Below are 16,684 nucleotides of genomic sequence, written 5' to 3' on the forward strand. Positions count from 1 at the left end.
CCGGATTTCTTTTTTTAGACAGATAATTACGATCTGCGGTCTTTTATGGTGTAATCATTGTTTCCTTTTTCTTTTTCCCCGACTGCGCACCGTTTTGAAACCGTCTACACAAGGCGTAGAAGCTTGTTAGCTCGTGCAGTGCTCACCTAAACTTGATGCTGACGAATGTCATTTTATGTTCTCCGAAATATGTGTCAACGTCAGCATGCCGACTAGGTTATTAAGATTATATTTAATGTTGCGACACGTCGCCCAAAACCGTACTTTGAAGAAGGCTTGCACACTCACCGTGTCAGGTAGCACTGTCGGAACGTGACGCAACTTTAGGGTAATAAATAGTGTGAAGGCCCCATCGGCAAATCATATACAGCGTACATAAATGCCCCTTAGATAGTTCATGAACAAGAAGTAGTTCATCACCATGCCAAGTGGCTATAAATGACATGTTCAGTCAATGTCTAGTGCAATAAAGGTGAAGGACAATAGGGGGATAACTAAATTATGAGACTCCTAAAAAACTTGCAGGTTTTCTTAATTATTTGTTTAAAAAAAAAGCTATTACTCTCATTCTTCCTATCTAATTGCACATAAAGAGTAGAAATTATCTGCTTAGGTGGGCGTTCATTTAGTTTCAATGAAGCTTGTGGCATTTAAAACAATAAGTCTAAATGAAGTGACCGTTCTATTCATGCCTCTTTTTCTCTGGAGTTCAATTACTTCAAAAAGATATTTGAAAATGAAAAGAACAAAAATTTTAACCGTGATAAATGCAATGTAACAGCTATGAAAATATTTTTAAACAGCTATGAAGACAGCGTTCAAAGGGGGCAAAACGCACCATTCAATTCACAGCTTGCGTGAAAAGCAAGTTTCATTTTTCAAATGATACTAAAATTGTTGGTAAACGTGCATTTTTCTAATATATTAACCTTGCTCGGTGGTGGTTTTCTTATACATGATATCGAATTTTTTATTTCCGATTTCTTTCAAAACCTTCGATAGCACACAAAAAATGAACGTTCCAAGCAATCCCCAAAGTTTTGTAATATTTTCGCTTTGCACTAGAATAACACACGCTTCATTCTTATCGGTCTAGCGGTTGTCTAATGAGTCTGTGTTTTTTACTGTTTCTTTTTTTGGAGCAACGTGCACAGCAAACGTTTACTGTCAAAGAGAACATGCAAACTTTTAACAGATGGTGTTCACCAGTCGGCTTCTATGGTTGAAGAACGAATCGTCCACTAACAAATTAAATGGATGCCCTTGACCCTGGCGCAAACGTTTGATTAACGCTTGCTTATGCACTAATTACGTTCTCTGTATAGTTTATATCGCTCAATGAAAAACTCTACGCTGTGCCCGTTCATAGGCAAATAAGCCCGAACGCTTCTTGTTCTGCGTCCACAAGCAGACCCCTTGGCGCTCGCGTCGTCTACATTGTAGTACACTGGAAACTTCGAGAGGCACTGTCATAATTCATCGCAAGCACAACCATCGCTTTCCTTCTCCTCCAACGAGAGGAATATTCTAGTTGTTTCCTTATACTGCAGTTAGCTCAAACTGACATGTATCTTCACAGGCTACAATGTGCAAGATGGCAGTTAAGCATTGATAATACAAAAAAAAAATGTTAACCACAAATGTTTTCGGGACTCAGAAGATCAGAGAGAGAGAGAGAGAATCTTTATTGGCAATCGAAACAGGTATTCCGAAACTAGAGCGTAACTGAACTAGTGTTTAAGCTAGACTATGTTCTGTGCCGGTTCAACGTTGCCTGAACTACATCAGTTTACGTCTGACCATGACTGCGTGCTGTATACTTTTGCACATTGTACTGCATTGTACTGCCTATCGTACCAGCTTCAGTTTTGGTCTGGCGGAAAACTTGCCTTCTAGATTTCTGGTACGTCTTCAGTTCTTCGCTACAAGAGATACTTTTCACTGCGTCGCTCGCTCGCTCTTCAATGCTACAAGTTTTGTGCGCGACAAAGGTCTGAGAGAGGTCAGGATATCGTAAACGCAAAATGACCGCTGTCAAGTCCTGTTCTTTCTGTCGTACCTCCTCGTTTCACCAACACAACGCCACCCCTCCCCCCGTCTGGTCTTTACATCAGTCAAGTGTTAGGTGACACTTGACCTTCTTTTTAATTCGCAAACTTGATACCTCATCCCCGCAGCCTCTGATCCCTTAGCACAGAATCTAGCACCTTCTGTTTCGTTATGTCACTTCTTTTTTTCTGCGATAGAATTTCTCGAAGAAACGGATGGACCCGTCAGGCAAAACAGGCCGTAGGGCCACCCTGTTTCCTTGGGTCTCCGACAAAAGTAACGCGACCAAACGCAAAAGAAAATGATTCGCACATACCGGAAGGGACCAGCAGCACAAGCAAGACCGTGAGCGTCGCTTGAAGTCTCATCCCTGTCATGTTGGACCAAGTCCTTCCTTCTCTCTCGTCTTTCAACACGACACCTTCGCCCGACCGTCCAGGCGTCAGTAAAGAGTGCACAATCACCCTCGAAGTCTCACGCTGGCTTCAAAGAGACAGCGTCCGTCACCAAAGCGGTCCAACTAGACCGGGAGAAGAGGAAAGGAGCCTCGCAGCCGATTTTCTTCTCTTCACCCTTGGCACAGTATCGCAACGGCTCGATTGAGCTGGCAGGAAACGGATGAAAACTAAGCAGACACAGAAGACGGGAGAAGTCGATACCGTAGCAGCGCTTGTCCACGGGAGAGCTACGCGAAAGAAGCAGGAAAAGTACAGAGAATGCGCGGGCACAGTGACAACGCGGGATCTTCTCGCCGGTCTCAAAAAGTCGCGACAGACACGTAGATACGTCCTCCGCCGGGGCGACCTGTCTCCTCTTCTAGCGTCCAAGTATCGAGTTCGAGAGCGCGCACGCACACTCACTCACTGCACACGCAGAGACACCGGGCGTGAGGTGGGGGGTGGGACACCCGCCGAGGCTCTCACATGTTGACGGGTCTGTCTGGCGGGCGCGCGCCGGGGCGACGTCTCCGCGCTCCGCTTGGGGGCAGCCGGTGCACTCCGCTACTGGTATCGGGACCGCCGGGTCCCTTTTTATCCCGCTTCGGGAGAGGGGGGCGGTGCCCCAAACTGAGGACTCGGCGGCGCGCGCGCGCGCTCGCGCGCGGCTCTGCGATCGGAGCGCCGCCGCTGCCGCTACGCCAAACCGCGCGTGCCTTTCATCCGCCCCCACCTTTCCCTCGCCTTTTCGTGCTCTGTTCCCTACTCGTTTCCCCGTGCTTCCTCACTTCCTGTATTTTCTACCCGCCCTTCTGTCTCCGGACTGAGGCACTTCAGTGTGGGAGAGACACTGTGTCTGCGCCTGAATGTGCGAACAGCTTTTCATTTCTGTAGTAGTTGATGCCCTCCGGATAACAGCGTTGTGTAGAATGTGTCTGTTGTGGCGCGATCTTTGTTTTTGTTCATTTCTTTCTTTTTCTCCGCTGATATATTAATAGATGCCCGTGTAAATTTCGCGTGCTTAAAGAAGCAGTTGCTTAATTTTGCGCGAGGAGAACAGGGCGAAGTCATGTCCTTATGTCCTTATTGTAAAGAAATTTCTCGAGGTGATCAGGTGGAGAGGTTGGAAAAACTCCCTTCCTGCAATGCACTGGCGCTTTAAGTGCAACAACAGTTCTCTTAACCAAGAACAGCGTGCTGTAACCTTGGTGTTTAACGATCCAAATTGGATGGTATCGAAATTTTCCCCTCAGTTAATCATCCTAGAGTTTTCTTGCGTATTGATCGGTTTCATTTATTGGTTGCTGCTTCGATGCATGTCGCTATTGCTACCATTTCGAGACACATCAGCCACTCCCTATGTCTTAAGCAGCGCACAAGTGACGCACTTCTCGTTGGATGAAAAAACTTTTTCATACAGCCTAACTCTGTGCTTTCCTTTTGACGCTCATCGACGTCTCGTGTGCACGACGACCTCGTAGCACAGTAACCTCCACGGTGGCAAAGCATATAGCCGCCTTGTTTCTAGATGGGGTCTAGCCTCTTGCCTTGCTGGCCGTTTCGACGATGGTATTAAAGCGTCTCCAGAGTGTCTTCTTCAAGCTGGTTCCTTCTCAATATGGCATCAATGCATATTAGCAATTATTCCTTTTCTTCTAAGGAACATACAGCAATGGAACAAGTTGCCAGCGAATGTGGTTGCTCGCAAATTTGATGAATCATTTTATAGTGTTTTGTGCGTCCCCTCCCCCTGCAATTTCGCCAAGAATGGCGCCGCGGGTAAAAAAAAATGGCTGTGGCTTAGCTAAGGTTAAGCCCAGGATGCGACGCATACTAGCCTTTATTTTAACGCGACAGCGTTAAGGAGCTCGTGTCGCAGAAAAGCCGGTGTCGTCGGCGTCGGCTCAGGCGTGCGGCGCTTGCTCAGGTGCACATTTCGTTGTCGCGCCGAACGCTGCGTTGCTTGACGCTCACCGCGTCCGATGCGGGGGGCGACGCCGTGAGCGACGGCGCGAGTTGGAGCCCCGTTTCTCCTCTGTCGTGACGTCATGGTGTCACATGGTATTGAAGGCGACACCGCCGCGCCTGAGGAGCTGGGTTGAGCTCTAGTAATATGCTTCGCATAAAAAGATTCGCTGCGCGTCACCTCGAAGAATCAGCCCTAGCTATTTTGTTGTTCATAGCTAAAAGGGCGGAAAGGCTAAGCTTCTTGAGAAACTATTTGTTTTGCACTAAATCCTATGAGCCCAAACAGAATTCAGCAAGAGCCGTTCTTTACCAGAGGCCTATTTGAAAAAGGAGCAGGTATACTCAACATACAGTGCGCTCCTTTGTGGGCGTACTGTGATGATGATGATGATGATGATGATGATGATGATAGTGGTGGTTTTGGTGGTGGTGGTGGTGGTGGTGGAAAGCCAATTCACTTGGCAACGTTATTTCTTACGCTGAACGCATCATTTAATACCAGTCGAATTTAGGTGCTGGTGACCGGTATTAATCACGACAGCCGAGAGAGTTTCCTCTGGACATTGTCCAGACGTCTCCAGGTGTTGCTCCGGTCGCATTGCAGTTTTCCCAGCTTTCTCCAGATTCATAGAATCAAATTGGATTCTATGAAGACGCCTTTATCAAACCCTCATAACCATAATTACAACGGTTTTTTGTCATTTCACCTCGACAGCACTAAACTGTGAGTAGACTTTTTTTCCTTCCTTCATATCATTTCCGAAAGTTGTCTCAGCAGCTTTAATTCAAACAACCTCCAGAAATTCCCGGAGTATGCTCAGAATTGCCGCAACATATTCTTAGCTACTATGTGCCCTTAGTTAACTTCTGCTAATACAGCGGACCAAGAATTACAGTGAGGCTTTCACTCCCGGAATTGTTAATACTCTCACTCTCTTACGAACAAAAACACACTGACCTTGGGGCTTATGGCAAGGAACACTTCGCTTTTTAAGAGTTGGTGTGAGTACTCCTTCATTAAGTTACATATAAAAAATTGTATATTGCCTCTTTTTCTTTTATTTTTGTTTGAATTGAAATACAGCCAATAACACAACTTCTTCTCGCCTTTTGTCTATATTCGCTGCGTCAAGGACTACATGCGAACTTTATTTGCTTCCTTTAGCCAACGCTGCTATAGGTTTTTAAAACCTGCGTCATGTCTAATTATCTTAATTTTTTATTATTGCTATTATTTGAGGAGTAGACGTCACCTTATATAGTGAATAAATATTTCTTGTTTAGTTTCAATAAATTTCTCCTTAAGCGAAAGAATGAGTATCGAGTACATCGTGTGTTGCCCATTGTATCTAGGGTACTCTTGCAGTTCCTGAAGGGATAGCTTCAAAGCAGTACTTTTTTATTCGTCTACCACACCACACTTAATACTCCTTACTGCATATTCTCATCCGTACAGTAAAAAACAAAATCGCTTTAGAATGCAACTGCCTGCACTCGCAGTGGCGTGCAAAGAAGAACAAACGAAACCGCGGAAGTCGTGTCGCGGAAAATTGCTATGCTAAGGACACCTTGGCGCCGGAGATTCTCCAAAGTGTTTTTCGAGACTCTTCACTCCAGGGTCCATCGGTTTCCGTTCTTCTTGCTCCCTCATCTCACGTTTCTCTCGTTTTCCCGTTCACTCTTTTTGTTTTCCCCCTTCGTGGACTTTTTTTCTTTCTTTCTTATCCCTCGCCGATTCTCGACCACACCTGGCTGGCACACCTGTTGACTCCCGTCAGGTAAAAAAGCAAAACAGAAGAAAGAATCGAAGAAGCGAAGGTACGGTGGCTTGATGGTTTTTCCTCCCTACCTCTACACCTCGCGTTTTCTTTACTTCGTTTTTCTTCCGGGCTTTCCCCTTCATGCCGCAGCGCTGGAACAAGATGAAAGGGAACTTGAAAGTGGGACATCTGAAGATTAAGTAGCCACTGCTTTGTCCTGTTTCATTTTTTTTGCTGTCACGCTTTCGCGTTCGTTGCCTATGCCTGTAGTTACACGAGTTCTGCGATTATTTTATTCTATCATGCCCCCCCTTCGCGCCGTTCTAATCCATGAGGTCATAGCCCTCTAGCGGTTTGCTGACCTCTCAGTGTTCCTATTCAAGATAAAGAAAGGAAATAATGGACATTACATGGCCAACCTATAACGCAAAACTGCCCTACTGCATGTTTTTTTTTTTTTCAGCTCCTCTAGAGCTCATTCTCACGTATGTTGTGTTTATGTCACATCGCGTTGCCCAACATAAACTATTCAACCTATATTGACTTGATGGTATCTTCATAGCTCATCGAAAGGATATCGCTTATTCCGCTACCAATATATTAAGGCCCAATTGCGCTTATTTTACGGCACGGTACCTTATGCTCCACAAACAGTAGGAACCATTTCGCAACGCTTGCTATTGCAATGACTCAGAAATGTAAGGTTTTTTTTTTTTTCAAGGGCTCCATTCATGCACTTCAGATTCAAACCATTTAAAACCTTTCGTAACAAGCATTAGTGCATCGGGCAATATAGCGACGTTGTTACTCGGAAGGAATGTGAAACTTAACTAAAGCATTATTACAAGCTCGCGCCTCGTACGAGAACAGTCGTACAGTTGCAGCTTCAAGTACGGTGCGAACGCCTGTCGACGTAAACAGCGACGAATTTGCTAAAGAACCCCTTCTGTGATAAGGCGAACGAAATCTGCCAGGCGGCCCCGCCACGACAGCCAGCCTCACGCTCCTGACGCCGTGGGCTCGTTCTACGCTGCCGGCGCTGTGGCGTGATCGAAGCGGGCGCCGTCGTCGAAGTGAGCGAAATGAAAGCGGAGGGCGGCAAGAGTGGGGAAGGGGCTGCCGAGCGTCGCGGGCTAAAGCAGGTTCGCTCCATGCCTGTGTCGGAGGTCGGCCGTTATTCAGGGGCTTTAATTAGCGTGCGACAGAGCGCTCATTAAAAGGGAGAGAGAACGGCCCGTAAGAGGGAGCGGGCGAGAAGGCGGCTGGCGCGGCGGCAAACTATCACGCTTGAAGAAGGGCCCTGACGGCAGAACGGCAAAATCAGAGAAGGAGAGGAGGAATTCCCAGGGCACGGGAGTACCCCCCTCCCCCCTTTATATTTTACGTGGTAGGCGACGTTGCAAGCACTTTACTTTTTTATTTGTTTCTTCTTTCACGTTTTATTCCTTTTACCCTTCCCGAGCACAGGGTAGCCAGCCGGCATTTACACTGGCTAACATCCCTCTTTTTCTCTCTCTCTCAGCTGCATATTCAAGGGAGGTTAGCGGAAATAAACTCGTCTTGCCCAGTGTGCCTGTAGTCTTTTATTCTTTTCATATTGAGCACGGACATGCAACGTAAGTTCAGCCCGGAAATTTATGCGCGGCGAAGGGTTATCCAAGAGACAAACAAGCATGTGCCAAGCCAGATGAGGTGGGTAATAATATAGGAGGTGAAAGTAAATGTCGCCGTTAAACCCGCTGAGCGACGGGACTGACAACGTAGTTAGTGTCTATGTCTGAATAGAGCGCCCCTGTAAGCAATGGCGAGATTTGCTGGCGCTGGAGCGAAGCGTGATGAAGGTGGGAAATATCTTCCTTAAAAGTCCGAACAAAAGTTGAAAGTGCATAATATAACAAACGTCTGACGTATCAAAATGTTTAATTAAGCTCCCTTCTCATCCGGATACAAGCAAATGTCGACCTCTTTGGAGATTTCCATTCATAGAGCTTACCCATAAAAGAAACCCTAACTTTTCTATTACCACTGCTTACTGCTATCGCTGAAACATTCAGTGTGTTTAACATAAGAATGATGCGTTATTCCTGTGTTCCTGCTGCTAGTTAAACGTCAAGTACGCTGTTTCTGCGAACGCAACAATGACTGCAACAAATTTATTGTTTCCTTTAAAGCGTGCTTTTTCTCACAAAGACTATGCTGAAGGAAAAGCTTCGTTGTGTCACCTTGTGTTACGCAGTGAAGGTTCCAATGTCTGCGCTCAGGCTTTTGCTTCGTTCTCAACGCGCACCGCGACTTCTAGTGGCTTCAGGTAATATTTTCAAAATCTTTCGGCACTTTCGGCACTTTCAAAATCTTTCGGCACTTTCGCCACGGCTGCCCTAACAGTACCGCTCCAAGAGGGGATCCAAGTGTGTTATGAGAAGTGAAAAAAGCTTGAGGCTCGGTGTGCGGAAGCAGGAGGGAACTACTTTGAAAGGGATTAGGATGACTAAAACAGCCGATTACGTTTCTATTTTTCTGTGAGCATGGTCGGATACTTTTCAGACAAGCCTTCTGCATTTCAGAAGATCTAACATTGCATGCAAAGCGCCAGAGAGAATAAATGCTAGGGATGATCAAATGGCCAAATATTGAACCTTAGTCGGGCCCTAATCTTGTAGCCAATCATCTCTTAGTTTACAATTAAAATAAAAATGACCAGTACATGTGTGCACAAGATCTCGCTCGACACAAGGCACCTAACATTTCCATTTCCACTGCCTACACTTGCAGTGCGGGAGTTCTGTTGCCGGAAAGGTTCCCAGAAGTATGGTTCCTAGAAGGGATACGTGTTGCAGTTTATTGCCTCGATCACGCGGCACCCTTATCGTTGGCTCACTGGCTGTGACGTTCCGGTAATGAGCGAGAAGTTGGTGGTTCGAATTGCAGCTGCAACGACCACACTTCGACAGGGTCTGAATGCAAAGACGTACGTGTGGTGCAGGTGGTTAAAGTAATCTAGATAAACCAATTTGGGCCCCCCTCATAGCCATATTATAGCTTCGGGACGTAAAATTCAATACTTACTTCGCAGCGCGAACGTATCCCTGCGTCTTCTATGTTTCTCTTAGTGTGTTTGTTATAGACTGCTGTGTCTTGGACGATGACACTATCCCACTGCGTTCAGAAATCGCAGACGTGCTTTTGTGACATTCTGTAACTGTGTTATACGAGAGCATGGCCACAAAATATTGTCCAACTATTAACAAAACTGCCACTGTCCGAATGTAGGTAGAAAACAACCCATTTCTCAGGGTTCATTGGGGTAACTTGATATCTATAGTTTGATTCAGAAATGTGTGGTCATTACGGAATTTACAATCGGCGCCAGTCAGTCACAAACGCAATCGCGCGAATACTATATATCCATGCGCCACGTGTCCCTCTACGTCAGAGCGTCGTCTGCTCAGTATCGAGTGCAGTCTCGAGCATTCACTAGAGCATAGTCTAGGGTGCAGTATCAAGTAACGGAGCTTGGCCCGTAGTTTCCACTCAAACACCTTACTTTAATACCTGTCAATACAGAGCATTGCAGTTGGCAATAAAGCAATGTTATGTACAAAGAAAAGCAGACATTTGTACTTTATTCAGAAGGCGACCGCTATCGCCGTCGATGGATGTGTATCCCGTTATACATCAATGTGATTTCTTTCTTAATGGTATTGAAGATGCCCAGATAGTAATCTGTGCCGCTACCTGGTTGTGAATCCTGTCTGGTTATCTATCTATCTATCTATCTATCTATCTATCTATCTATCTATCTATCTATCTATCTATCTATCTATCTATCTATCTATCTATCTATCTATCTATCTATCTATCTATCTATCTATCTATCTATCTATCTATCTATCTATCTATCTATCTATCTATCTATCTATCTATCTATCTATCTATCTATCTATCTATCTATCTATCTATCTATCTATCTATCTATCTATCTATCTATCTATCTATCTATCTATCTATCTATCTATCTATCTATCTATCTATCTATCTATCTATCTATCTATCTATCTATCTATCTATCTATCTATCTATCTATCTCATAACTACGCCTTGCATCTGTCGGAAACTAGCAGTCAGGACTCGAGGTCAAGCAGACTATCTATATTTCTTAACTGGCAATAATATCCAACCTCGATCGCTAGGCTAATTCTGCCTTTAGGTGTAACCACCACCATCACAGCATCAGTAAGCTGCTATCTTATCTGTTCTTCTCACTCATTCATTTATTACGTGCCGCGACTCTTCAAATTCAACTACGCCGGCAGGGAACGAAAACCAATTCATGGTGCGCAGAAAGAGAACGTTGTAGACGAGTCCATTGACACCTTGCTTTCAAGAGACCCAAAGGGGGAAGTTTGACGTTCATAGTGATGGCGCTGTCAGTGACTACTAAAAATGTGGCCACGCCAATTGCACCGCCTTATCCGTATCACTATGAATCACCTTCTTCGCCATTTATGTTATTAGCAGCCGTAAAAACAAACAGAATATTAGGTTCCATTTTGTTATCGGAAGTGTGTCAGTACCATATTTAATTTAATGGAATTCTGGGGTTTTACATGGTAAAACCATAGTTTAATTAATGGAGTGCGCCCGTAATGGGGGACTCTGGAATAATTTTCACCACCAGGCGGTCTTTAACGTGCCCTCAAAGCACGGGATACGGGCATTTTTTCGCATTTCGTCCTTATCGAAATGCGGGATGGAATTTGATCCCGCGACCACCGTTTTCAAAGAGATTTGTGTTATATGCATAGGATATTGAACGGCAATGTTCCAGTAAACACCATACCAAGAACATATCTTCTTAATGCTAACAATACAAGACTTCCGGCGAGTATGTATCTTATTCTAACCTAAGTTTCAACCAACTGCGGCGAACAGTCAGGGCAATTTGCAGCCTCATCACTTAGAACACACTACCATTTTCCTTAAACCGCAGAAATGTCACAAATTTCAAACAGAACTAAAACGTTTTATTTTAGCCACCTCAGACTAATCTAACCTTCTTTATTAGCGTAGTATACTTTAACTCGTCGCGTCTTTATAATATTTTCCTGCATTTTTTATTGTTTTCTTTTTTCTTTTTTAAGACATGGAGCTTTGTAGTTTATCGCCTTAATTCGTTTATTCACAGCATTACAGTGTACTTTGATGATTCATATGTCGTGACATTTTATAGGGTTTTATATTACAAGTTTCGGATCTTGTCACGGCTGTTATGTTTCAATAATCCTTGTCATCATGCACAGAAGATTCCAATTCACTTTCTAACTACGGGACCTCCTTCTGTATATACATATCTTACCTCATTACTGACAAGAATTTTGATTCTGATTCTGATGCACATTTCCATATCTTTAACACAAAGGTTTAAAAATAACCTCTACGTAACGTCACCAAGAAAACGCGATTGCTCAAGAAGTGTGGTGAAAAAAATTCGTAAGGAATTTTCTTACAGGACAAGGGAAACAAGTGAAAACACTTAAATGCGTAGAGTACTACTCATTGAAAACTGATGCAGCCCATTAAGCAATGGCACATTTAATTTATATGTTCACGTGGCGCTTGCAAGTCGGAAGTTTAAAGCAAGCAGGTCTTTACTTCCCAAACTAACTGCAGGGCTACGTCGGCGGCTCAATTTCATTTTCTCCACACCTGAAACGACACAATTAACCAGCTGACACTGCTGACTGCGCGCTCGCCTATACAAGCGGGGCGACACCACCTGTGTTTCACGGCGTTTAAACCAACGGCCGCGAGCAACAACCAGTCCGGAAAACGGCGCTCGTATTCCGCTACATCAGGCTTAAGCGTGGCACGATACGCTTTTATGGACCTCCCGAGAGCAGCAGACACACCCACACGTCAACACCTTCGGGCTCGCTTCGCTGACGACGCCAGGAAACGAGAAATAGCCAAGTGAGGTGTCTGAGGTGCCTTCTGGCAATGCTGATACGGGAGGGAAGGCGAAACAAGCAACCATATCTTACAGAAAAGACAAACCGATACGCAACGATATCGAATAGGCACATAGCGACGGGGGAGGGGGGGGGGGGCAATGGGCTGCGATGCTTTTGCACCGTATGGTTTTTTCTTTTCTTAAGGGATGCGTGGTCTATTTTGTTTACTCGCTTTCTTTTCTGTTCCTTCTTATCTGCTGAGAAGGCTTATGTGCCGTCTTCTTGTTTTAGGTTGCCACCGCGCGGACGGTTCCCGGGTCCATCAATATGGATTTAGGCATTAATTCCCAATACGACGAACGCCCCGCGATCCCTGCTGCTAAGAGAGACGTGCTCGGAATGACAAGAGTGGATTTGTGTCGTAATCTTTATTTCTTGTTTGCCCTGCGTGCGCCACCTTATTTCGCACACATTTCTCATTTTTGTTTTTTTCTTGTGGTCCTCGTTTTTTTCGTGACAAGTGAACAAAAAGTAAAAGAGCCTATAACCGACGGCGTGACCATCGGGTGCGTGGAGGTGTCAGACAACGCTATGATAGACAGGACTGCTTGCGTAGGAATCTCTTTCGAAATAAATCTTAAAGGAATATAAGTTGGAAAGAGCAAGGAACCAATTGTATTGCCTGTCATGCAACAGGAGATGACCGGCAGTATGTATTCAAAATATGGATATAAAAAGCAGGGTCTCCGCGTTGTTACGTTGATACGCATGAAGTGAAGATCACGCAAAATTCTTATAATTTTATTAAGCACTGCTCCATAGCTACGTAGGCTGGCGCTTTCTTCTATTTCACTGTGTTTCCATCGTTGCAAAGCAGTACATAGCAAACAGACGTATGACAACACAATGAGGGACAAAAATAAAGTCTCCGCAGTATTGCATGTGCCATTAAGGAATGTAGGAATAAATGTTGTCGATGACACCGTCATTCATATGCGTGTCTCCGCAAGGCCACTCGGCTCATTTAACTCACTTAAGTCAGAGAACGCGCACACCATTTTCGATCTCTTGGATGTACCTGAGTGAGTTGTACAATTCGAAACGCTGTGCAGGACGCTAAGAGCATAAACTGAAGGGCGACCAAGCACCTCGAAATGGCTTGGGTGGCTCGTCTTACTTCCAAGCAGCTTACAGAAACATCGCTCGGGACACAGGAGACCCCGCGACCGCCAAACCCGGCGTTCTAAACCTTCAGTGAGTCGGCACCCACATCCTTGACATCAGCGGCAAGCAGCCAGAGGAAATGAGCGGCGGAGCCAAACAGAGCAAGGGAAGACTGAAGTACACTGAGCAAGGGCTCGGGGTCTCAGTCGGGGCGAGGCAGGCGATGAGACAAAACGGAGAACACAAGGAACAAGCGCGGCTGGCTGTGCTTGCTACAGGGCGCAGATGAAGAAGACACTGTCAACAAGCACGAGGCAAGCAGGGTGGAGGGGCAGTGTCGATCGCGCCGGGCGTCCCGCTGACTCGAAGCATTCGCGGGGAAGGCGGCGGCGCGCCGCCATCATTTCAGGATCCCAGCCTCGTCTTTCCTCTCTCGGCCAGGCAAAAACGCCGGAGCTTCTCCTTCATCCCCTCTAGCAGAGCATCTCCTTCCTCTCCTCACACGGCGCCGCAGGACATCCTCGCGAGGAGGCCCCCCCATCCACCGGGCCCTCCGCCCCTTTCGCAGAGAAAGCGGCCTCACCGCCCATCCTCGCGAATGTTTCTGTCCGCTGGTGTTTGCTTCGTCCCTTGTCTAATGGACTCGTAGCCTGAGACCGAGGGGAGCGCGCCGCGTGTGGATACGTTTTGCCGCGCCAGGACGGCGTTGGAGCGTGGGTGTGCGTGTATGTGCACCCGACGAACAGCGATCTCTCCCACGAGGGGTTCTGGCTGTTTGTTTGTGCGTAGTTTTCTCAGAGGCGTAAGTCCAGACAAGATCGCAGGCGACGACCGTGTCGGCGTTCCCGCGGACCCCGCCGTCCCTCTCTCATTGTGTCGCTCGTGGGGGTCGACGCCTTCTGTCCACTCAAGTCGTGTTTTCTACAGTGACACGCGGACGACGCGTATGGAGGAGTCCTCGTGCCGGCTAACAACCCCGCCTTCTCCGTCTTCAGAGCGAGACGCCAATGAAAGCTAGGGTGAAGGCTCCTAGCCCGGAATTACTGCGTACAGTGCTTGCTTCCGCACAAATACATTATAATTGACGCCGACGTCCTTTATCGAATGCTATTCGCGGCCTATCTTAGTCCCAAATAGCGGCATACACACTATGTCATGTGTAACTGCCTTTTCTGTTGACCACAACGCTATTTCTCTTCCTGACTGGGCTTGCATACCTCATTTTTGTACATTATATTATGAGTGTACAATTGTATTCTAGCCAGCATTCCACAACTTTCGCTACGCACAGTTGCTGTTATGCGGTGCGAAATTCACCATGGATGCCATGTCGATCTTCGGCTGCCCTTCCGCACCTAATTCCACTTTCTGGTCGAAACAATAGAGTACAACGCAACTATCGGCTACGAGAATCGACTAAGTTGTGAGTACGCATTTAGGGCGCCGCACTGGGGTCGCTAATAGAGATGAAACCGGTCCAACCCTGCAGGTGGAGGAAAGGACCGTGCGACGTGCCAAGAGAGGCAGCGCGGGGAAGGGCGTAAATAACGACCGCGTTCTCGCGTGCCTCGCTGCGCAACCGTCCGTGCCCGCCCGCGTCACCGTCTCGGGAGTCGAGCCACAAAGGCTGTGGGGAAGACCTCGGGTGATATTTAGTCGGCCAGCGGCCGCACGGCGCCCGGATACCCGCGCCGCGCTGAGCGCGAAGGGGAGCCAGCGAAGAGCAGTGCAGAAGAGAAGGGAAAAACTCGCGACGTCCGTCGCCGCAGCGCAAAGCGGTTTGGGGGCAGCGGAGAAGAGAGCGCCGCTCTCTAATTACGCGTCGCGACCTCGTCGCAGCCTCTGGCGGCCTGGACCCTGGAGCGGAGCCGGACGTATGCAAATGGCGGTCGCTGCCGACTCTCTCTTAAATGAAGCGCGCAAAGTGGAACGCTGCGCGGTGCCACAAAGTGTACGCGCCATCGAGTCGCCGTCCTCGTCGTCTCGGACACATCGTTAACGCTCAAACCACCCCGTCGCACCCTAATCTCGAACACCTGGGAAAACTGGCCGCGAGGGAACGGCTACTGCACGCAGCTTTGCTGTGCGCACTTCTGGGTACTGGCGAGCCCCGCATAGGTCTCCTGGCGCGGCCGCAACGTCCCCGACCACGCGCCCTTCCGCACTGCAATTTCCGCGAGCGAACTATAGATGCTATTGGTTATTAAAGAATGCACCCACCTTTCGACGTTGCCTTCAGTTCCAGTAATCCCCATTAATTCTCGCTAGGTCTCGTGGCTCTAGCTGCTGCTTACCTCACGGTGAGGTGCCCACATGGTCAAGTGCCAACAAAATGGCTCTATCCCTGTGTGCTGATGCAAATGAGTTACCTAACAATACGAATACAACACTGCATTCATTAAAGTAATACGGTACACTAAATAATTATCCACAGATCCTGCGTAGGCTGCGTGCTCGTTACAATTCCTTTGTCATTAGCGTCGTAATCGAGCTGTTCATGCATGATAGCAAAATAATTTTTTCTGAGCGCCGCAACAAAAATGCGGAAGCAATGAAACAGGCAAGCTTGACAACTGCTTTTAGTATAACGTCGTAAATTGAGGTAAACAAAAAGAAAGCTCACACATGAAAGACTCGAAAAATACAGTGACGCAATGTCGCCAAGATAAATGTAAGCAAGCCTCGATAAGATCTTACTGCGGATGAAGCAAAGCCTGACAACAATAATAAAGACAGAACGATAATAGATCCCACGAGCTTTGTGGTTCGCTCACAGCATGGCGCAGCTGCAGAGGTAACTGCGTGACGCAACCATATCCGCGGCACCGCGAGAACCGTCGCACTCCCTCCTGCTGGGTTGCACTGCGCTGCTCTCAACAATGGCAAGATGGAATTAATGGCAGCGGCGGCGGCGCGCTGCGGTAATGATAATGCGGACCAACCCATTACTCGGCCCTCATCTACCGAGACCCAACGCGAAAGCAGAACGTGTTCTCCGAATGTCGTCTCCGGCACGCCGCTTGCCGGCAAGGGCGCCGTCCGTGGTGGTGCCCGTCGTATTGGTTCAGCGCCAGCCGCGGTCGAGAAGGCTGTACCGACGCCACCGTGCCGACTGCGTGAAGGACAGCTTCTTCACGGCACATCAAACATGCAACGTAGGAAAGCAGCCTGTCGCAACCGAAGCGTTGCGCACGCAGCCTCAAGTTCCGCGAAACGTTCGAACCCAACGCGGTCGCGAGGAACGCCGATATTTGACGTCGCGCTCTCCCCTCTCTCGGTAAACAATCGGTGCGGCACGTCCATCTGGTTTGCGGTGTGTGAGCACAAAAGCGGGTTCCTGAGTGGCCCGGCGAGG

General features: G+C 47.3%; 1 protein-coding gene across 8 annotated transcripts in view; it reads right to left on the reverse strand.

Annotated features, from left to right (window-relative positions):
* Positions 1 to 16,684, reverse strand: part of LOC135909324 (lachesin-like) — a 441,203-nt gene that overhangs the window by 199,351 nt on the left and 225,168 nt on the right. The window contains exon 1 of one of the 8 annotated variants that reach the window (XM_065441286.1): positions 2,366 to 3,024. The exons of the other annotated variants lie outside the window; for them this stretch is intronic. Coding sequence (XP_065297358.1) covers positions 2,366 to 2,426 — 61 coding nt within the window. The 5' untranslated portion in view covers positions 2,427 to 3,024. Of the gene's footprint in view, positions 1 to 2,365; positions 3,025 to 16,684 lie in introns of those variants that run through there. 8 annotated transcript variants of the gene reach the window in all.

Source organism: Dermacentor albipictus, chromosome 1 (assembly GCF_038994185.2).
Source record: "Dermacentor albipictus isolate Rhodes 1998 colony chromosome 1, USDA_Dalb.pri_finalv2, whole genome shotgun sequence".
NCBI classification, from domain to species: domain Eukaryota; kingdom Metazoa; phylum Arthropoda; class Arachnida; order Ixodida; family Ixodidae; genus Dermacentor; species Dermacentor albipictus.